Source organism: Fringilla coelebs, assembly GCF_963513975.1.
Source record: "Fringilla coelebs genome assembly, chromosome: 1".
NCBI classification, from domain to species: domain Eukaryota; kingdom Metazoa; phylum Chordata; class Aves; order Passeriformes; family Fringillidae; genus Fringilla; species Fringilla coelebs.
Genome location: NC_140028.1, coordinates 62,729,285 through 62,751,557, shown reverse-complemented (window position 1 = coordinate 62,751,557; position 22,273 = coordinate 62,729,285). Strand labels below are relative to the sequence as shown.

The 22,273-nt window shown below is 40.4% G+C and overlaps 1 protein-coding gene across 1 annotated transcript; it reads right to left on the bottom strand.

Moving 5' to 3' along the window:
• Positions 1–10: 10 nt before the first annotated feature.
• On the bottom strand, positions 11–20,169 carry SLC39A6 (solute carrier family 39 member 6). The gene is made up of 10 exons (XM_084226104.1): positions 20,105–20,169; positions 17,986–18,791; positions 16,602–16,782; positions 16,113–16,282; positions 14,645–14,854; positions 12,927–12,996; positions 11,291–11,668; positions 5,984–6,064; positions 3,404–3,594; positions 11–3,298 (listed from the first exon to the last, which is right to left on the bottom strand). The coding sequence occupies exons 2-10, from the start codon at positions 18,760–18,762 to the stop codon at positions 3,146–3,148; spliced, it is 2,211 nt and encodes a 736-aa protein (XP_084082230.1). The 5' UTR covers positions 18,763–18,791; positions 20,105–20,169; the 3' UTR covers positions 11–3,145.
• Between the last annotated feature and the right edge of the window lie 2,104 nt (positions 20,170–22,273).

Genomic DNA, 22,273 nt, shown 5'->3' with positions numbered 1-22,273 from the left:
AGTGACCATATATACACACACCAAAAACGTACTTTAAATAAAATAAACCCAACCAAATAAAGAAAAACAACACACATTCCATTAAAACATCTTTTTGTTTTCTGCTTGTGGAAAACAGAACGACCCAGTTTTTCCACAAGAGATTTTAATTGCACTGGTGTCACGGTTCAGGCAGCAGGAGAACCTCTGTGAATTCTATTTCAGCCTTTGAATTCACAGCCTGGGCTGTGTTTTGTATAAACACAAAGGAGTTGCATTCCCACAGCACACATGGCATCACATTTAGGTATAAAGGATGCAGAGAAACCGTACCAGCACCTGATCCCCACAGGCCAGGCAGGGGAGAACTTGGAGAACCTCCATAACTTTGCTCTGACTCCTGCTGCCCAAAGCAATGAGACACCTCTTCAGTACAAATACAGGCCAAAACCATTATATGTTACAGAAAAAACCCAAAACAAAATTGATTCCGGCACTGTTTGCCTGTTCTGTTTACCCACATCTAGCACAGGCACTAAAGGCAGCTATAACAGCATAAAAATTAAGGTCTGTACCATTATTAAGCTACAGAGAGATATACAAAGCAGACACTTTTATTTATTATCCAGGGTAGCTAGGCACATTAAAAACTGCTCCAGAAAAATATACACCTAAAAATAAAGGGCTGCTTAGAGGCACTGCCCCACCAGTTTGCCAAACCTTGAGTATTTCCAACACAAGTACATTGCAACAGATGCAGATTCTACTTTGTAAGGCCGACAAAGATAAACAACAAAACAAACCAGCTCAAAACAAACAAAAAGAACAACCAACATTTTGTCATCCTGCTGATACAAAACTACAGCAAGTTTTAGTCTGCAGCCTTCTCAGTCATCGGTTTGCACAGCTGCCTGTCATGCATGTTTCTCCATCAATCATTAAAGAGCACTGAATGGGTGGAATGTTTGTGTACAGGACAGAGACATTCCTGCTTTAAAGACAATTCATTTTTTATTCCTAAATTAGCAATGGGTTTTGATATGTGGATATTTTAATGTCAGTCAAGTACATCAAAAACCAGCCAAGAACCCACTGGAAACACTGAAATTTGTAGATTTATCTCCATCATTTAGCTATTAATCTTAAAATCTCCTGAACAACAGAAGGCTACCTGCACACTTCCTGTGTCATATCCAGACAAGAGAAATCCAGCTGAACTGGCAACTGTTACAGCTGTAGGCTAACAGAAACCAGCAGTGAAAAATTCAAAGCAAACTGAGCTCATCCAAGTCTGAAATCCCCCAGGACTACAGAGATGCCTGATTTCTGTAGCAGCCAGGATTGCAGTGCAGAAGGTGGAAGCCCCACGGGCTAAAGTACACTGTATTTATGGAGTTTTCCCACACCACAGGTAAACACCATGCCCAAGCCCTAAAAACCCTCTAGGACACAGGGATGCAGTAGGAGAGCTGAAGGAAGTACACCTTTCTCAACCCTGGCTTCAGAGGAGGCACAGAACAAGACTTCATCACTGTGAGCAGAAAAGTAAATATCAATCTTGCTAACCTGAGGAAAGACTGAAGGAAGAGAAGCTAATAGTCCACTGGGTGCAAAAACTCATGTGGTACCCATTTCTCAACTCCTAAAAATCCCTCAAATCTCTCAATTAATTGAATACATCTATTTCTGAGGTGGCAGAATGGTTCCTGGCTTCCATTGTATGACAGACCAACAAACTGTTTTAATGTGTCACACATGGTATTTATTATCAAACATTTATCTTGTTGTTCAAGCTTTTTATTCAGCTGATGATTTGAAGCAGTGGATCAGAAATAGATTCTAATTCTTTTATTTCTGGGATTTTTAAAGCTTGCTAGGAAGATAGCATAATTCTGTTATTTATTCATCATTAAAGAACTTTGACATGTTCACCTTCCCTGCTAATGCAGAATGTATTTTGCTATTGGTTTTTTCAACCTTCTTCCTTCAGTGACATTCAGTGTGGTTAAACATATTAAGACTGCAGGCTTAAACGACATACTTAAGCATACACTTATTATCTTTAACACCTTGCTTCTCTAGATATGCTACCACAGAAATTTTCTTATTTTGGATTTCTCAGGTTTAGTTCTTGCAAAAAACATAACACAGGTTTGTGTGTAATCACACTGAACTAGAAGTAGGCAGCTCTCCCACTCAACTCATTTTCCCAAAGTAAATCAACACTTTACTTCAGGAAGCTTTTGTAGGAAATGACTGTTTATCTTAGCCTGTAGCACTCCTCCCCCTTGATAACAAACAGGCCTTAATACACCTTTGTCACTTCAGTCAGTGTAAGTGGGATACAGCACTGCTTTTAAAGTCTTTCTGATGGAATTCTTAAAGCTTTGGCAATTTAGGAGCTGGACTTTTGTTGCTGATTTGAGAAACTAGCGAAGAGCAACTAATATGAGAATGGATGGAACAAGTTAAACATTTGATGTAAACACTTAGAACATGGTTTTAAATCAATTTGTTTGGAGTAGAAACCAACTGGAATGAGACACAGGAATCCACAAGCTACTGAGAGAACCAGCACCACCACAAAGGATGGAATGGACGTATTTGCCTTTCTGTATAAACCAGGCCGATGCAGAAGAGATAAGCTTTTACCAATAGACGTATGCTAACCATTACATGTCTTGTTCTTGTTTTACTTTGCTCACTGTGCTTTGTATCCACTGATTTTAATTGTGCTAAAATAAAAACCACTGTTGATTTACTTCTTTAAACCAGCAAAACCACTGAAGTAAAAAACATCACATATAATTACATACAGTAAATAAATTCAGTAAAAAAACAACCTACCCCCCCAAACAATGTAGACAATACAAATAATATAGATTTGGCCATGTTTTACTAAGTACCACTTTCCAAGTACCATAAGCAATGCTAAATCCCAAGTAAAAAAACACACAATTAAAAAAAACAAGCAAACAAAACTCAAACCCCAAACTTTACAGTGCTCCTGTCTATCAGGCAAGAAGGGAGGGAAGTACACAACAACAAAGCACACCAACAAAAATATCTAGTCTATATCAAATGTACCTTTCCAATAAGGAAATTAGTAGGAAAAAACCCCTACCACTTATAATTTAACACCAAGGTGTCTTCCTGGCAACCAGGATTACAAGTTTATGCTGAATACAATCTTATGTTCAAATACTGAGATAAGCAGCATTATCCCAAAACCCAGGAGAATCCCAGCATTCTGTAACAGGAAGTATCCCCACCGGCTACATCCATGGTCACTGGCATCATTGTGGAGCATTTCAGGTACCTAAACAAACAAGGAGGTGTTAAATGCCTTCAAAAGAAACAGTTGCTTCAAATCATTAATTCTTAAGCTGTGTTATACAAAATTCAAATAGGTCTAGGCACTTACCATATCCACAAGAGCCACATACATGAACAAGCCAGCAGTAAGTGCAAATATCCACATTGAAACGTTGTCTGCATAATGACCAATAAGGATCCCAGTCGCCATTCCAAGATAGGCCAGCATAGCTGACAGAGCATTATAAAGCACAGCTTGCTTGACAGTCATACCAGCTTTTAGAAGGACAGCAAAATCTCCTATAACAGGGAAAAAAAAAGCCAAGACAAAGTTTTCATTCTTGGCCAACTACTGCAGTGTTGTCTTATTAACAAAGCTACTTTTATGCTGTTGTTTGCCTTATTTTTTTTCCTTCATAAAATCAGAAATCACTGAGAGACAGAAATTTAGAGAGTGCACATGAACAACAACACAGCAGCAAATACTTTAAGTTACTACCTTTTAAGTCTTTGCATTTTTGAAAGAAGCAGCTTTTTGCTGAATCACAGAACATCCTGACTTGGAAATGATGATGATGCACAAGGACCATCAAGTCTAACTCCTGGCCCTGCACAGGACAGCCCCAAGATCACACCATGTGCCAAAGAGCATTGTCCAAACACTCTTTGAATGCTCAGCCTTGGTGCTGAGCCCACTTCCCTGGGGAGCCTGTTCCAGTGCTTAAACATCCTCTGGGATGAGGGTTTTCACCCTCTAGGTGAAAAGCCTGTTCCCAATATCCAACCTATATCTTTCCAGACACAACTTCAGGCCATTCCCTTGGATCCTGTCACAGAACAGAAGAGATCAGTACCTGCCCTCATGAGAAAGCTGTGGAGTGCAAAGAGGTCTCCCCTCAGCCTCCTCCAGGCTGAACAGACCAAGTGACCTCAGCTACTCTTCAAATGGGTTCCCCTCAAGGCCCTCCCCCATCTTTGTACCCCTCCTTTGGATGGTCTCTAATAGCTTCATATCCTCAAGCAGTTTGAATTTAAACCACCACTGTAAAATGCTGTAGTACCTGATATGCCTGAGTGTTCCTACAGTAAAATATTCCCACTCAATTGCATATTCAATTTATTATCCTGTAACTGCTCTTTGTACTTTTAATCTGTTTTATAAATTTAATTTCTTTATTAATTTCTGTAAATGATGCTTAATGTCTTATTTTTACCTGACAGAATGATAGACCACCAGCCAGAAATAGATTTTCTGTAATTCAGAAAATATTTTTTCTAAACCAGAGTAATATAAGCTTATTATTTGAAAATAAAATGGATTCTTTATAAGTTATCTCAAATTGAAGTAAAAAAAGGTGATTTTCAAAGCTGATTTGAGTAATTTGTAAATTAATTTGAGTAATTGTAATTGAGTAAAACAGCTTTTCCTACAAGCCTTTGCAATTAAGATGAACTGGTATATTATAACATTCCTTAGCATTAACAACAATGATAAAATTTTATTCCCAGCTAACCTCAACTAGTCCCATTTGTTTCAATTTTCCTATGCCACTTCATGTCCTCTGGTAAAGAAGGTATTTTCCATCAAGTTTTCTGTTCTGATTAAAGAAGTATGATTTAAATTTTAAAAGATTTTTGTTATTTCTAAAACCAACAGAATCTAAATTATCAGGTTCATAAGATGAACTTACTTCCTATATCTGAACTAACAACATTTAGTACGTGTAATTAATACAAGTTCCATGATTAGTATGAACAAGACTCAATTCCTCCCAACCCATAGAATCAGGTATGTTTTCTCCATAATGTATTTCTGTTTAATATTACTGTACAAATATATCAAATTGTTTATATCTAGAGAGTTCAATGTTTACACATACTGGTTTACAAGCTCCATTAAATGAAACTGAATGTTCACCCCTCTGGGGAATAAAACCTTCAAAAAAGTGAAAGCAAACTCTTCTCTCTTCATTCTATACACCAAGTGTGTAGACTGTGACCATGACAGCTGAGAAATAAACACCAGTTGCACATCCAAAATGATTTGACAACTGGAAAGATCAGCTTTGTCTCAAGTTCAACTAAGCACATCCATCCTGTTCTCACCAGCTGCCTTTCAAAAGGGCAAATACTCAACTCATATTGTAAAACACGACAATAATCTCTCATGGGACTGCACTGAATTTAAATCACTTGAGCTTGAAAGACAAACTGTTTCCAGAAAGATTTCCAAGTAGTTTCAAGTTGAATTTAGAGCTACAGCAGTTCTTTGCAAGACTTAATGAAAAAGCAGCAAATGTTATGCGGAAAGTACTTTGACTAATTGTGACCTTCCTTTTAGCAGCACAAGCATAAGAACAAAATTAAGGAGAGATCTGTGAAAAGCAAATTCTGTCATGCATTCTCCTGCAATTCACAACTTATATTATATACAAGGAGAATAAAAACTACAACTAAAGTAGACAGAAAAAGCTGTAACTGCAAGAGACAGTTTTAACCAGAGTAGCTGAAATATTTAGATTTTTAAACTACTAATTCAATTTAGAAATGGATAACAGTCTTTAAATAAATCAGAGTATCCTTGAATAGAGAACCTGACACAGATAAAGTTGTCTGATCAAATTTTTGTTCTCCCACATGCACCTGTAAGTACATACACAAGCAGCATATGGAAATTCTGGGGTCTTACCTAGCTCATGAGGTAATTCATGGCAAAATACAGCCACAGAAGTGCTTAAACCACTAGATAACCCTTCAGTAAAGGCTGCTCCTATGAAGAGACAGGGGGAAAAAAAGCAAACAAAACATTACTACATATTCAGACGTCAAGTACAGAACCACTGTTGCACATGTTTGTGTCATATTAGGACATATATTTCACTCAAATTTTTCTTTGTGGAAACATTTAAACTGTAACTGAACAGTTGTTTATGATCCTTAAGTTGCAAAATTCTTCTTCAGAATCTTGCTGTTAAAGTAAACCACATTTCACTACCTTATTTCTGAACTAAGCCAAATACATTCCAACACCACAGTCCTCCCCAAAAAATGCAATAAATGGAAATACCATCCAAAAATACTTCTTTTTAAGATACAAAGGGAACAAAGCAGCTCAACTGCACCTGAGAGTCAGACACCTTAGGAAAGAGAGGCTACAAAATTACAGTGACAGATCGACAGATTTTAAGCAGCTTGCTTTAAGGTAAATACCACAGCAGGTTTCTTTTAAGTGGAGAAAAAAAAGCTCCAAAACCACAAAAACCCCTTAAACTAGTCCAACAGTCTCCATCTTTCTTGTCTTCTCTGCTCCTCCTGTTGCTTGCTATTTTTCTCATTTGGCAGCAGCTCAGGAGGAACAGCACACTGCAGAGCTGCAGCACAGCTCACACATGGCATGTCAGGTCCCCAGCTGCATGGAGAGCCTCTCCAAGGGTGCAGAGCCACATCCAGCTTCCTCTTCAGCTGCTACCAGGAGCCTGCCAGCAAACAAGATGCTGCCAACAAGCAGTCAAAGAGGCACAAAGCCATGGCACAGTGGGTGGCACACAAGGGACCCAGGAGTACTGCTCCCAGAGGAAGCACTACATTGGCAATGACTCCACTGGAGACAATCCCTTCTTTTCACTGGGGAAGCTACATGCTGACCTAACTCTTGAGGGAGACACAGCTATCCAGGTCTTCAAGTGCAAGAAATGACTGATGCTCCTCCCTGAAGTGATGACAGCAGCAGCACCATTATGTCTGGGATGTGTGCTGTGGCATCCAGGCAAGAAGATGCAGGAGGTAGTGAGCAGGCACCTTGGTGGTAACAAACGGGATCGAGAGAGTCTTCAGAAGAGGTTCTACAGAGGCAAAAGGCCAAGCCCATCAGACTACAGAGGGAGGCAAGACCAAAGTAGCACTGGAACAGGAAACATGAACTCTGAGATGAGTAACATCTGAAAACAGTGAAGTCTGGCAAAAGGAAGAATCTTCTGTCCCCACTGCAGCTTACTGATCTGAAGAACATGGTCATGACCCTGGCAGCACTGAGAGGAAAAGTGAGTCCTGCCTTGCCCAGCAGCTTAGTACATCAGATTAGAAGTACAAAATGAAAGATTTTTTTTTTAGTGATAGGAGATCCCCTCCCATGCAGGACAAAGACAGACCTGCTGACCTGTTGCCAAGGGAAGTCCATGGGCTGCCCAGAGCCTGCCTGAATGATGCTGCGGAGACACCACCAAAGCTTGTCTAGCCTGTCATGGATAGATAGCAACTGCTTACAGGGACAGAATACAATTCACTTTGGGGCTTTCTTGGCTACCTCCATGAAGGGGTTCCTTAACCACAGAGAGCTCCAGTATAAAAGTATGAGTGAATTGTGATTCCATGTGTCTGTTCAGGCTCTTGGTCAATCAGAGTAACACTAGGAACAAGGCTACACATCATCTGACCAAAGAAAGGTGGTGGATAAGCCTACCTATGAACATAGGACATCACCATTCACACAAAGAATCTTCAGCTGTGGAAATCACAGTACTGGACACACAAACCTGGATGTTCCTTAATTATATTAGTAATGATTTCCTACTACAGATGACACAAAAGTCAGCCAAGATTAGCATAGTTAATTGACCTGCTGCTCAAAAACAAGGACAAACTGATGGCAAATACAGAAAAAAATGACATCTTGTGAGCATGAGGTAACTGAATTCAGGACACGGGAGGAGACTGAAAGGGGAAGAAGCAAAATTAAGACTCTAGGCTTTAATGAAGCAGACTTTGACTTATTTAAGGAATTGCAGTGTAGGGAATGAGTCAAAAGAGATAATGTGCCCAGAAGGGGTGGTCAGCTTGCAGAGCACAGAGATACACAAACAAACAAGCCTGTTTGTGTGGGAACACTTGCAGAAGATGTACCCAGCTAGGCAGTGTGTCCTAGTAAATTAAGATTCAAAAAGGAAGCACACAAGAAATGAACAAAGACTGGCAACTTAGCAAAGAAGCTAAAAGCAGTGGAACAAAAGGGAGGAAAACCAAAGCCCAGCTTGATCTAAAACTTAACAAGACTCCAAGGACAACAAGAAACAGTTCTACAAGAATGCTAGCTGAGAAGCAGAGTTTATGAAAAATTCACATCTGTTGACAGATGAGGAAGGGAAATAAGCAGTAGACATAACAAGAGGCAAAGCACCAGCACAGCCTTCATCTCAGTCTTTGTCAAAAAAGCCAGACCCCAGCTCCATTCCAGAAAGAGAGACAGCAAACCAGAGAAGCAACAGTTAGAGAAATGCAGAAAAACTTGGAAATGCTCAGGTGCATCCCAAGATGAGACTCACCTAAGGGCACTGACAGAGTTACTAGTGTGACTAAAAAGCTGCTGTTGATCATGTGTGGAAAACCATGGCTACAGAAGGCCCCACTGGAACTCTCGCAAAAGGACAACATTATTCCCGTCTTTAAGAAAGAACTCAGGAGTGGTCAGTGTCATCTCAGTTCCTGAAAAGATCATATGGAATATCCTCTTGAAATCCCTCTCCAAAAGCTGCATCCAGCTTGAGGAAGTAATTGATCATACAGATGGTGAATACAACAGAACTTTTGTAGGATTTCTGACACTAATCTCCTAGAGCAGTCTTATCTGTGCAAAGAGGAAATATGGGCTTGCACACTGACTGGACTGCTGGGCTAACAGGGCCTGGTGGCTGGTAAGAAATAAAGCCCAGCAGGACAAAAACTGCAACCCATTTTCTTCAGTATCTTCACTAACGATCTGGATAAAACAGGTGGCACCAACAGCAAATTTAGGGGAAAGCAGGGAGAAAGTAAGGGCTGAGGTGACACACAAGCACTAGAGCTTTGGACAAGACCATAGCAAACTTAATTCTTATGAAGTTCAACGAGCAAAAGTAAGAAGTAAGTAAAGTACAAGCTTAAATATCAAGAATATCTCTTTTTATTTATTCACTGCTAAAAAGAAGTCCTGAAATGTTAACAAATTGAAGATGAAATTAATATATCTGGCATTATCCCCACTCAAGATGCTGATTTATCTTAAAATATACTTTTAAGACATGACTTCTCTCAAAAGCTGAAGGAAAAAATATCTATGCAAGACTAGTATAAAAATAGTGTTCTGCATTTTACTTATTTAGTTGTAATTACACATAAAAGTTCAAATCACAGATGATCCTTTTGCACAAATGAGTCAGATGCAACAGTTCCATGCCTTAATAAAAAAATAAGCACTTTTAAATCTTGTTCCTACATAATTAGCACAACAGATTTGAGGAAAAAAGTAACTAATGGAACTTATGAATAACAAATCACATGAAGTAAATGAACTTAAATGAAGGGTTATGCTGGCTAAAGTTATCTTTACAGAAGCGTTTACATCTTCTTTAAAATACAGATTAACTACTACACAAGTAGCATTGGCATTTTCACAACACCATCAAATTGATGCTTTCCCATAATACTTTTAAGCACATACAGAACTGAAAGAAACCCATATTTCCATTAGCCTGAACAAGCTACACAGCAGGACTTCTGAAAGCTATTGCTCTCACTTGTTCAATAAGCCTTTATTAACCTTTCTCATACTTTTCCCTTCATAACTATAAAGTCATAGCTCCTTCCCAAATCTCCCTAATGCCAAGAGGTAATTGATTCTGTGTCATTTGTATGCAAATCTTCCTTCTACCACATTTTTCACTACTGATCCGCTCAAAAATTTACATTTCATGCTTCAACTTTCATCAAAAATGAGATTAAATCAGAAAGTCTCTTTTCACATTACACTTTGAATTGACTGAGTCTGAACAACTGCAAATATTGCTGTGAGAAAATAGTTATTATTGGGTTTCGTCTTCAAACAAGAATGAATTTTTTCCTACAATAAAATTTACAGAAAGACTGATACTGCTGAACTGCCTCCAGTATGCTAAACAGCCTGGAAATGAATCCAATACCTGTAAAGATTAGTCTTAAATACAATAGTCAAGATCAGGAAAGATTAGCATAAGTACTGAAGATTATTGATTTGACTTCACTTTCTGTGACTTACTCTAACCTTTTAAATTCAATATACCTGTAATCTAGTTCTCCTTCTAGGAAAAACATGAGAGTTCCCAAACCTGACCTCCCAGACAGAAGTCCAAAACAAAATACTCAACTGTGTGTATCACTTTTTCTGTGATAAAGAAGTATTTTCACTGAAGCATTATCAAGACAGATTGAGCAACTACCTACATTAAGGGAAAAATAGGGGCATGAACTAAGTGGAAACAAAAAGATAAACATTTTGTTTACAAGTAAAATAACTGTTTATACCTGTTCAATTTTTTAAAAAATGGACTATTATGCTCAACTTTAGGAACAAGGTTTTGAGTATAGTATGACCACTGTTTCAGAAAACAAAATTTTCAGGCTAAAACAGATTGAAACCGGGGCCTCATCTCCCTATCCATCAGTGCTCTGGAGGAACACTGACGTGTAACCAGGGCCCAGTACAGGCAGGCAGGCAGACATGCCAAGTATAGAACCTGACCCTGCTGCAACACAAGAGAAGATGAAAGGGAAAAAGAAGTAAATTAGGCAATGGTACCAGTGGCCTGATAGAAGTGAAAAAAAACCACTGTTACTTTGTTGAAAAATACAAGCTTGTCTAAAAATAACTAAAATTTTAAAAAAATGCTGAGCACTTGCAGGCACAAACTCAATCTTAAGTATTTTTTATAAGCCTAGCTTTAGTTTTGAAACATGTTAGCTTTAACTCTCCAAAAGCAGGAAATGAAGTCCTGTTTATAGATTTCTAAAGAAACACAACTGCAAACACATAATTTCTGTTTCATATATCACTCACCTCCAAGGTTGTTAAGCTGGAGATTTTTTTTACTTAGCAAGATGACGCTCTCAGAAAATTTAAAGATCCTCTGCTAATTAGCTACATCCCTAAAAGAGGTAAGAGACAGCTAGAAGACTTCACTGTCTTCACAGCATCCAAGTTAGCACTTACCAATTGCCAGTCCATCACTAAAATTGTGCAGTCCATCTCCCATGATCACCATCCAGGCCAGAGTTGCTATCCCCGCGTCCTTCAGCTCTTCGCGTGAGTAGCGCTGACTGTGACTGTGGGGATGATGGTTCTGGTGATGATGGTGGTGCAGAATGTGATGGTAGTCGTGGTGGTGGTGACTTAGATGATCTGTCTGTCCTAGAGTATCGTGCAAGTGAGAATGGCATTTGTTTCTACAGCCCCTGGACACGTATTCGTTGTCAACCTCCTCTTGATGAGAATGCGCTATCATCACTTCTTCTTCCTCTTGTACAGTTGGCTGCTGAGAAATGAAGGTTGATGGATCTTGAGAGTCTGTCCCTAGATAGCCCTCAGGCCCTGTTACAAAAACCCAGAGTACAATGTTACACATTTTTAAAATCACCTAAGAAGCAAAAGATAAAATAAACAGTTTGCTATGTGAAGCAGTAAAGAAGTTTAGAAGTTGAGACTGATAATCCAATTTCTTGAACCACAAGATTTTTCGGAAACGTTTCTACAACTTATTCAGATTTCAGAGATAATTCCCAATAGCTCGAAATAAGGAAAACTTCTAGTTTCCGTCCCCCACTGCTGAAGCAGCCCTTACATTATGACACAAATGCTTCCTAAAGGGAAAATATCTTTTCATCTAAGACTCACTGCAATTTAAACAACAGTAAAAGGCTCCAAGTCCCAGTCTCACAGCATGAACACTGTTAGTTCAATTGCTTCAGAAAAACCAAGTATCTGAGAAGCATGTGCCATTTAGTAATCTCAGAGCTGAAGAAAAAGGATGCAGAAGAAGACTACGTTATAGATAATTCTGGAAACTCCTAAATTTCAAAACAAATACAGGCACTTGAGTTTAACACCTGGAAAACAAACACTAAAAAACAAAGTTATCAATATAGACCATGAAATACCCTCATATAAACATTGCTGACACACCACAGTTGGTTCTTTTAACTAACTGCTGAAACTTGAAAATTCTTCCTCGGCAATTAAATGAATAAATATATTTCTTTTCTACATTACAGCCAAGTATTTCATTAGCTATAAAATTAGTCTGAAAAACAGAACATCTTTTATCAACAACAGCTAACAAGTAACTAGTCTGGTGTATTTTGGCTTAAAGTATGATCTTGTGGATAACATGGCCATCTGCACTCTGAATGTTGAACTTCAAGTATTGTCTACAATTTTGTAATATTACCCTTATAAATAAATAATCAAACTAACAAAACCCAGAAATCTAAATAATGAGTCATGCATATAACATCTAACAGTCTAAAGAGAAGTGTAGAAAGAAGTGTAGCTGTATTGCAGCTTTCACAGAAAGACTTCAACTTCTGCTGCTAAATCCAGAATTAAAAGGCTTGAAGTTCCAAAACTGCAAATTTACTACGTCTAACCCACTGATCCTTTTCAAAGGAAAGCAGCAAATAGACCTAGTGCTCCACATATCAGCAGACAGACAGGTTTTGCTTTGAAAATAATTCAAATAGGCAGTGATGCAACCTACAGTAAGAAGCAGATCTATGAGCTGCCATCAATCAGGTGTTTTTTAAACAGTGCTGCCACAAAGCAACAACTGTGTGATATTAATGAGACTTACGATCATCCGTATCCAACTTTTCTTCATTTGTTGAAAACTTCTTACTTTCTCCATCATCTTCATTTTTTTTCTTATTCCAAAAGAAAATACTGCAGTTATGAATATTTTACTTATTTTTCAGGATATACATGAGCAACATTATATTCACAATATTTATGCAGCCTGCACAGAAAGAGGACAACATGGACACCATATAAAGTGTGTAGAAGAGGAATATTAGAAACCTATTAAAGTAAGATGACAAAGGTTCCTCAGGCTCCATAGGAGGGGACAAAAAACAAAACAAAGAAGAACATAAACAAACAAACCAACTCACACACACAAAATGCCCTACATTTTTCCCAAGAAATAAGCAGAAGGTTTTCATCTGAGAGGCAAAATGCATCAAATGGTGACTAATTTATTCCACTAATTCTTTTCTACCATCATGTCAATATAATGTTTTTTAATAATATACAGAAGGAAAACCAAGTAAGATTAAGATCTCTCCTCCTTGCACCACCAAAGTGCAACAATTTATGATCAGTGTATCGCAACAATTTACGATCAGTGACTCAATATCTAGGAAGGCATAATTAGTCCAACAGGAAATCCATTCCTTGTGGCTGGGAGGAGACAAAATTCTTGCTTTGCTTGAAACTCTTCATGCTCTTTCCTGTCAAACAAATTTAACTTGAGATAGGGAAATCTCACAGTTAGTTTAGCTTCTGTATAAACCACACCAACACAACCTCCCGTGATCAAAGAGCTTACATGGCATCTTCCCTGCAACTACTGCCTTAATGACCAATTTAATGAGAAAACTAAACAGAGATTATCAGTCTTTGAGGTAGCCTAGCAATTAGCTATTTTTAAACTAAGTAATTAGTATTTACTGACTTTCTTCAAGCAAGGCTTAGGATTGGTTGGAACCAGATGACCTTTAAGATACCTTCCAACTCAAACCACTCCACGATTCTACTGTATCACCAGCTTCTGCTTAATTTTTCTTATTGAAAAAGTTTGATATCATTCTTTATTCCTGGCTACACAGATCTTTAAAGAACTGTTACAAGTAATTGGCAAGTTACCAACACTAATGGCCTGCCAAAATTCAGTTATTTACCTTACACACAAAAACCAGCATAACAATCTGAGAACTGCATTTTTGAGGGACAGAAGGGAAAGCACCAAGGGGCTTGACAGACTGTGTTTCCTCCTGGAATGCTATTCCATAGTCACTTTCTAAAGCATACGTGGATTCTTATTTATGTAAGCACTTACTGCCAACCCTTATCTGTCTGTGCAAGTGCCCTCCTCAACAGCAGTACAATAACTATACAATGCAAACTTATTGCATCTAGGATTGGAATTAAAATAATAATAATACCAGTTCAGATAGTTATAAACATCTCAAGATGTCAGAAGGAAGTCAGTAATGAAGTGAATTCTTAAATCACACTGTTAAAACTGAAGATGCAACTGGACATTTTCTTATTAAACAATTCACTGCAATGTCAAACCCGGTACTATATTGTCTGGTTATGGAAATAGCAAAGAGCCTGAATAAAAGGTTTAGAAGTGTATGCGTCCCTAATAAAAATGACATTCCAACACTAATCCAGTCAGCCATTGCTATTAAATTGAAAGATATATGATATTCATGGGAGGTTTTTTAATAAGTGTTTTCAGAAATGAGAATGTAATACAAGAGAGCTTCAGAGTAATAGTCTCCCTACCTTTTTCTTCTTGTCTTTAAATTGTTTTATTAAAGTGATCAAATGCTCCACTAGAAACATGAAGTACAAGCCTCCAAGTGCTGTAAGTCCTTTCCATGTAGAATCCAGGTAAGCATTCTCCTCTGTACTTTGAAAAACAAGATGTTTGTACATAGAGCCTTTTTGGTCTAGCAGAGGCTTTTCGTGGTGATGGTGATGGTTTCCATGAGACTAAGGGGAGAACAAAAAGGGGAAAGTCATTCTATTCAAAAGAACTGTAAAGTAAGAAACATAAAAAGTATTCTTCACATAATTTTCCTCATGTCTGGAGTCCAGACTTGACAATTTTCACAGGGCAAATGCTCTGCTTACAGACTCAAACAATTACAAAGGAATCCGTTGATTGGAAATTTGTTGATAGGAAGAAACATTGCAAGGACTGAGCACAGGCCTGGCACTGGCCCACACACTGCATGGGCACTGCTTAATCCAAGGTGTACAGCTGCCCCCACACAAACTCCTGACACCATCAAGGAATCCACATTTTAAGCAGCAGTCACAGCCAGCACACCAGTTATGCTCCCATCTAAGAGAACTCATAGAAGTAAAACAATTTTTTCTACAAGGAAGCTGGCTGTAATTTCTTTTTTTAAAGTCTGACACTTTCCCTGTCCTTACTGGATACAGGTATGACCAGAAATAAAAAACCTTTTTGCACATCTCATTCACACATGTTTTGATTCACATAACCTTACACAGCAAATGCAAAATTAACTGAAAGGGAAAAGAACCACTGGGTAGATTACAAGCAGGACTGGGAAACCATATAATCTGCAGTCACTTTTATCCATTTTATTTGAAAGCTGAAACAAGCTACTTTTGCAGGGGGAGAATGTCTGTTTAAGAATCTAAAGAAAGGTAGAAATTTAGTAATCATATTCCCATTTCATTGTCCCTATTACATAACAGCAATTCCAAAATCTATCAAGTAATATTTTCCCCAGGACTTCAGAAATTATGGATTCTGGTAAAAAAAAAGAAAAATTACAATGGGTAAGCCATCAACATAAGTGGCTTGTAACAAAAACCAGTTGATTATTCATTTCACATTTAAAGTGTTCAGTAAGCAATTACCACTACTTCTGAAGTCTATTAAACTGGGAAAAAAAAAGGGGGCAGCACTGCAATAAACCACTAAAAAAATTTATGCAAAATTCTCATATTCAAGGAACAATAAAGGGACGTGGCAGCACATATGACTAAGAACAGGAAATAAGAGTGGGATAATGCAATGAAGCTCTTGAACTTTTAAAGACTGTGAAATGAATAATACAGATGTTCCAAATGGAAAACCTTTCTATCAAAACAACCTGCATAACAGGGTTGAGAAATGACTCATCAAATGGGTACAAACTAATAGGGCACTAATACATACAGCTGTCAAGTTCTCTGCTTTGAGATACTTAATGAAACAGTAACTAATACTTACATGTGGAAGGAGGTGTAAGAAGGCATCGCCACTCAAGGTCCCCACAGCCAATGCCACAAGGAAACTCAGAAGAAATTTGAAAAATACTCGATTCATCAGTGGTACCAGTATAACACCCAGCAAGGAAAGAAAGCTGATGACAGAGATGGATATAAAGCCACCAATCCAAGCTGGCAAAAAACAAACAAACAACAACAAAAAAAAAGCAACGACAATAAGTAACAGCTGATTACATGACTTTGTTTACTTAACATTTCTGTTATCAAACACACCTGATCATTCAATTAATCAGATGGTAACAAAAGGTATGCCACAATGATTTCTCTCTAATCTTGGTGAAGTGCCAAAAGAAAATGACACTTCTTACAATTATGAAATAGGTTTCCTGGATTTATAACCAACATAAACATTTTTCCATTAAGCTTTGATGTTACAAAAAAAAACAAACAAACAAAAAACCAAAAAAACACCCCAAAAAACCCAGCCTACCTATTTGCAGAGAAAAACTTTTTGGAGGAGTTTCAGCTTTTTCACTAGTAGCGTGGACTATGCAGTACTTGCCATCGATCTGGTTAATAAGAGCTGGACAGAGATAACTAAATTCTGTAGCAGTCAACAATACTTGAGTGCCTATTCCATGCGACTGCATCAGTTTAGATGCATTGGAGCACTGTGGAAAGAGACAAGTTAAAGATCAACCAGAAGCAAAATACCATGATACATCTTAAAAGCACTGCACATCCCACCTTAACTGAAATGCAGTGGCACCACATGAAAACAGCTATATAAACACAACTCAAAAACTAGTAACAAACCCATTGAGTAAAAAATGTACTTTCACCCCAGCCCTGCCCCAGAAAGCTGGTTTGGGAGTCTGGGTAGATGACACGCAATTATTATTCATTCTCAGCACAAATGGATCGGATGCATTTATGTACAAACAGAAAAAGCCTAACACTTTTCAGTCAGTTTTAAAGGCCACATAAGGAAGCATTAACAAGGTCAAATGCCTTTTTGTATCAGACTGCCGTGGAACGTCTTGTACAGAGCATGTTGTACATACACTCCCTCGAGTAAATAGCTCCGCACTGTACAACCTACACACAGTCTCAGTGGGTTTAAAGAACAGCAGAACTTCTGCTTTGACCATGCAGAACACAGCAACCACTTGTGAATTCAGTACCCACCATCACATGCCACACAACACCCACTCAGAGTTACCTGGCATGGCTGCAAACATTAAGATCCTGCTGGCTTTTCAAAGCCTCCAATGGAAAAGGATCTGACTGTTTAAGCAAAATGTCTACAATACAACTATACTCTTTATCAGTGCTAAGTTTATACTATTTTAAAGCAACACATGACATTTTGCCACAATCTTTTTCAGAGCTGTTTACATACAGTTGTTAGAGGGGGAGGGAAGGTGTTAGAGGATGATAGTTCTACACTATCACAACTTAAGACAGCTTTGATAAGAATTACAGTACCTTAACTGTTTTTTTTTACTTTCACTCCATTAATAGGAAAACAAGACTGATTCCTGATCTAAGGCAGAACTGCAAGTTTAAAACTGTAGATGTTTTTCAGGTTTAGTAACAGTTTATTTAATATCTAGTAACAGTTAAATATATAAATCATAAATGCATTAAACCAAGTGTACGTCTATACTTAATTTTCCTCTGAGCTTGTGAACATAACACCATAGTCCCTCAAAATGTTAAGTTCCAAGGAAATTTGTTTGCATGTGTTTGGCTATGGGTATTGTTACACCACAAAACTTGCACCCAGGTAAACAATAAGCACCTGAAAAATAAGCCATGACAACACTCCTGGTGGATCTGGATTCCTGAGAACACAACAGAACCGGCCTCACCTCTTGAGTGTTTTGTTTTTTCAGCTTAGAATAGAGGTAGCTCCCTCTCTCCAACTCCTTGGGAGAAGCACGAGATTCATTTGCCTTTGTGGCACCCAGCCAGGTGCCATTGCGGCCCCCTGTGCCATTAAGGGCACCAGGGCCAGCCGCAGGCACACGAACAACTGCCTTGGCTTCCCCGGGCTGCACGCTGTGGAGCTCGGCATGGCCGCCCGCGGCAGCGGCGATGCCGGACGCCGTGATCTCGTGGAGCGCGTTCTTGCTGCGCACAAAGTTCTGCTGCCGCTCCACACCCTCGGCCTTGTGGGGCTCCTTTGCGTGGCTGTTCCTGTGGTCTTTGCTAGCATCAGACTCATGGTTTGGACAAGCAGTCTTCTCAGAGCCTTTACTCGATGAAACATGATTATGATGAGAGTGGTGGTCGTGGTCATGGTCGTGATGGTCATGATTGTGGTCATGATCATGATTGTGGTCATGATCATGGTCGTGATCGTGGCTTATTTTAATCCTTTTCATTTTATCTATACCTATGTTCTGTAGCAGTTTTCTAAACCCATCAAGTGACAGAGAGTTGTTTTCTCCATAACGATTAAAAAGTTCTTGAAGGTGCAACTTCTGTATCAGTCCTGCCAAGTCAGTATTAACACCCACTGTCTTTTCTGGAAAAGCTCTCTCTGATGTATGCACAACAGTAGCTGTCTCCACTCCATGGTGATAACTTTCACACAGCAGTATGGAAAACGATACAAGGAAAATAACTGACACCGTACTCTCCATTGCAGTTCCTTTTCAGCAGTGAAAAAAATCTGGAAAAAGAGGAAAATTTAAATAGCTTGCACAAAACCAATCACGTTATCCTCTCTAACACACAATCATAATTTGCTTAAACAAAAAAACACCACAACAAAAAAACCCAAACCCTGCTCAAAGTACCAATGCAGCAAGAGACATTTAAATTTCTTACACATTCAGCACTTCTCCCAGATGTGCTGCCTCGGGCAACAGAAGAAGCTGAATACCACAGTGAGGTCACTGGCCATGAACACCTCCCCAGGTGCCGGCTTGCCTTTGTTTAGCTCTGCCTGAGTCACTGCTAACAGGAGAGCCCTCAAGGGTGCACCAACTAAGTTCCAGGTTAGGGTTTTCCCGTGCTTAAAAGAAGCCCTGCAATTTCTGTCTGAACAATGAATAAGTCATATAAATTATATATTCCTGCTTAAAAATTGAAATTCCCAACCCTTCATCACTGGATTTCCCAGAGGTTTTGGCAAACCGGCTGGGCGAGTGTTTCCAGCAGTCCACAAAAATTTAGCTATTAATGCTGTCACGTTCCGCCTGTGTTTTAACATTAGTGTGGCACGGCTCCTTTCACTAGGCAGGCGGGCCATTGGTGAGGACCAGATGCTCACAAGCGTGAGCGTTCGTGTGTTTCATTCCACAAATACTCCAGCAGGGCTGCGAATTAACTGCTATGGAGACTGCGTGCAGGGCTATGCTGCCTCAGCCCTTTTCCAGGGCGATGAGGAGAACCTCCGTTCTCAGAAATATTAGTCAGCCTGGAAAACCCCATACCGCCGCTGGAAAGAGACGAGGGGACCTCGTCATCGTCCATAAGTAACTGAAGGAGGAGTGCCACAAGGATGGATCCCGGCTCTTCCCGGTGGTGCCCAGCAAGGGGACAAGAGACAACGCGCAAAAACTGTTACACAGGGAGCGGCCCCGGAATATGAGGAAGCACTTTACTGTGCGGGTGACCGAGCACTGGAACAGACTGTCCCGAGAGGGTGCGGAGTCTCCCTCACTGGAGATATTCAAGAACCGTCTGGGCGCAATCCTGGCCACGTGCTCTGGGATGGCCCTCCAGGAACAGCGCGGCTGGACCAGACGTTCCACCGCGGTCCCTCCCAACCTGTCCCACACCGCGACTCTGTGACCCGCAGGAGCCGCTCAGCGCCCACGGCCCCCGCGGCGACCCCGCACCGGCGGAGCCGGCCCCGGCCGCCCGCTCTGCCCTGAGCGCGGCGGCTGCGGCGGGGCCCGGGCACAGCACACACCGCCCCACGAGAGGCCGCCGCAGGAAGAGGGGTGAGGAGGGGGAAGAAAAGCAGCCCGAGGTTACCTCTCCCGCCGCCGGGCCGGGCTCAGCCGCACCACCGCCGCTGCCCGCCCGCGCCGGCCGCGCCGCGCCCCTTCGCTTCCCTTCTCCCTTCCTTTTCCGGGTACGGCGGCCGCCGCGCGCCGCTCCGGCGGCTCCAGCGGGGCGGGGCCGCCTCACGTGGGGCCCGAGCGGCCGCGGCCTCGACGGAGGCCAGAGCCTGCAAGGGGCGTCCTCCCGCTCCTGTCCGCCGCCAGGGCCCGGGGCAGAGCCAGCAGCGAGGAGGAGGTGGGCCCGGAGGAGGGCTGGATCCCGAGAGGCTCTTTGCTTCAGAAATCGCTGACGTTCGGATTTAGGGTTTGGAGAGGTGTGAATAATCCCCGAAGAGTTGAAAGGATGAGAGTCAGAGAGGTGTTTTCCTCCCAGAAAACACGAGTCATTCAGGGCTGGCAGCGTTGGTTTGGATGATGGCGCTGGGTGTGGTAGCATTCCTTGGGGGCTTGGAAAGGGTTTTGTGCAAGGACTCCTGGTCTTAAAAAGAGTGCGTGTGTGGGCAAGCCAGGGCCGGAATTGGGCTGGCCGGTTGTGGGCACAGGGTGCGGGTAAATGGCGAGGGATGTCGGCTTTCCACGGCATCCACAGCGCCTTTGCGGTGAGCGCTGTGCGGTCAAACGTGTCATTATAATTAATGATTTGGTAGAACAATCCTTCTGTGCGCGAGTGGACAAAGAGACAGTAAGAAAGGACTGAGATCACCATGGAGAAAGGCTTGAAACTTGCTAAAAACATGTTGCTTCTGAAGAAACATACTGTATTTTTGAAATGTTGCTTTGCTGCACCACTTAACTGGTCATGAGCCAGCCTTCACCACCCTAAGTCCCAGGCACAGGCTCTCTTACACTTCCTGTTTCTTTCTCTGACATTTCCAGAGTTTTTCTCTCTATCATCACATGATTAATATTGCTGGAAAAGTGGATGCCATTGTGCGATCCATGCCCACTGCCTCTGAATTTGGCCTCTCTTGTGTGATAAGTTGCCAGTGTTTTTCAGCTTACTAGAATGTGAAGGCAGCACTGAATCCTGCCCTAGTATCTGGTTTTACTGATGACTTCTGAATGTTATGACAGGGACCTAACATCCAGACCATTCTCAGCCATTTTTCTCCTGCTGCCTGCACTCCTGACAGTGCCACCTTGCTCACCAGTCAGGAGGTGACAGATGTCTCTTCTTTATGTCTAATACCTCCCACTCGCTGACTGAATTAAATCTCTTTGTTCATCAGTTCAGCTGACTGAAGGACAGAAGGGAAATATGCGTTGTGAACAACTTCAGAAATAGAGAGCAACACATCAGAAGGTTATGGATTTGTTCACTTGCTTTTGAAAAAAAAAAATGTGTCATTCAACCCTACTCTTAATTTTTTTTCCCCAAAGGAAGGGAGGGAGGCTATAAATGCAGGAGTGGGTAGGGTTGGTGTGTGTAGATTTTTTTTGTTTAATGCTAATTCATTTTGCATGAATACTATTTACCAGATGCCTTTCTGTTATTTCAGTTACACAACATTTATGCCTAAGATGCTGTTTGGCATTTTGTTGTGGATTGTTTTCTTTTTTAATCTTTTGAAATTACAGCTGCTACATGATGCAGCCTCTTTTTCTAGCTTCTTTAATGCATGAACTGTCTCTGTTTCATTGTGTCAAATCTGGAGTTTCCCCTCACAGCTTTTCAAGGTCGTTTACAAACGTAAGTATTGGAGCTTAGAACTGGTATTCAGTGGTCTTTATATTTTTTATTTACTTTGAGTAGTTAATGCCCATCAACTAGGCAAAAAAAGAATCCATTACGGTAAAAACAATTCACCTAAAACGCTTAATTTGCTTACAAATAAGTAACACTTATTACTCAAGTAAAACTTGAGGTCACATTTATTTTATCTGAACTGATCTCAGTATGTTTATCTTATGATCAAATTTCTTTAACATTTTTTTCCCATTCTGTTATTTAGTGTTTTAGTCTGAATACATATCCAGCCATGGGCTCTGGAGCAGTTACAGTGATTACATAAAACAAAGGTCTTGGTGACCCTTGTGGATGGCTTAATGCATGTATAAAAATCTCTCAGCCCATGCACAAATGGGAAGCATTCATTTGAGAGTGGGGGAGAGCAAATCAGGCAGCAGCTTGATTGCTGTC

Excerpts from the sequence above, each read along its gene's own strand:
- SLC39A6 (XM_084226104.1), bottom strand. The coding sequence starts at position 18,762 with ATGGAGAGTACGGTGTCAGTTATTTTCCTTGTATCGTTTTCCATACTG. Across the intron at positions 16,783-17,985 it reads AAAAACAAAACACTCAAGAG|TGCTCCAATGCATCTAAACT; the intron begins GTGAGGCCGGTT and ends CTCTTTCCACAG. Across the intron at positions 3,299-3,403 it reads ATGTGGCTCTTGTGGATATG|GTACCTGAAATGCTCCACAA; the intron begins GTAAGTGCCTAG and ends TTGTTTGTTTAG.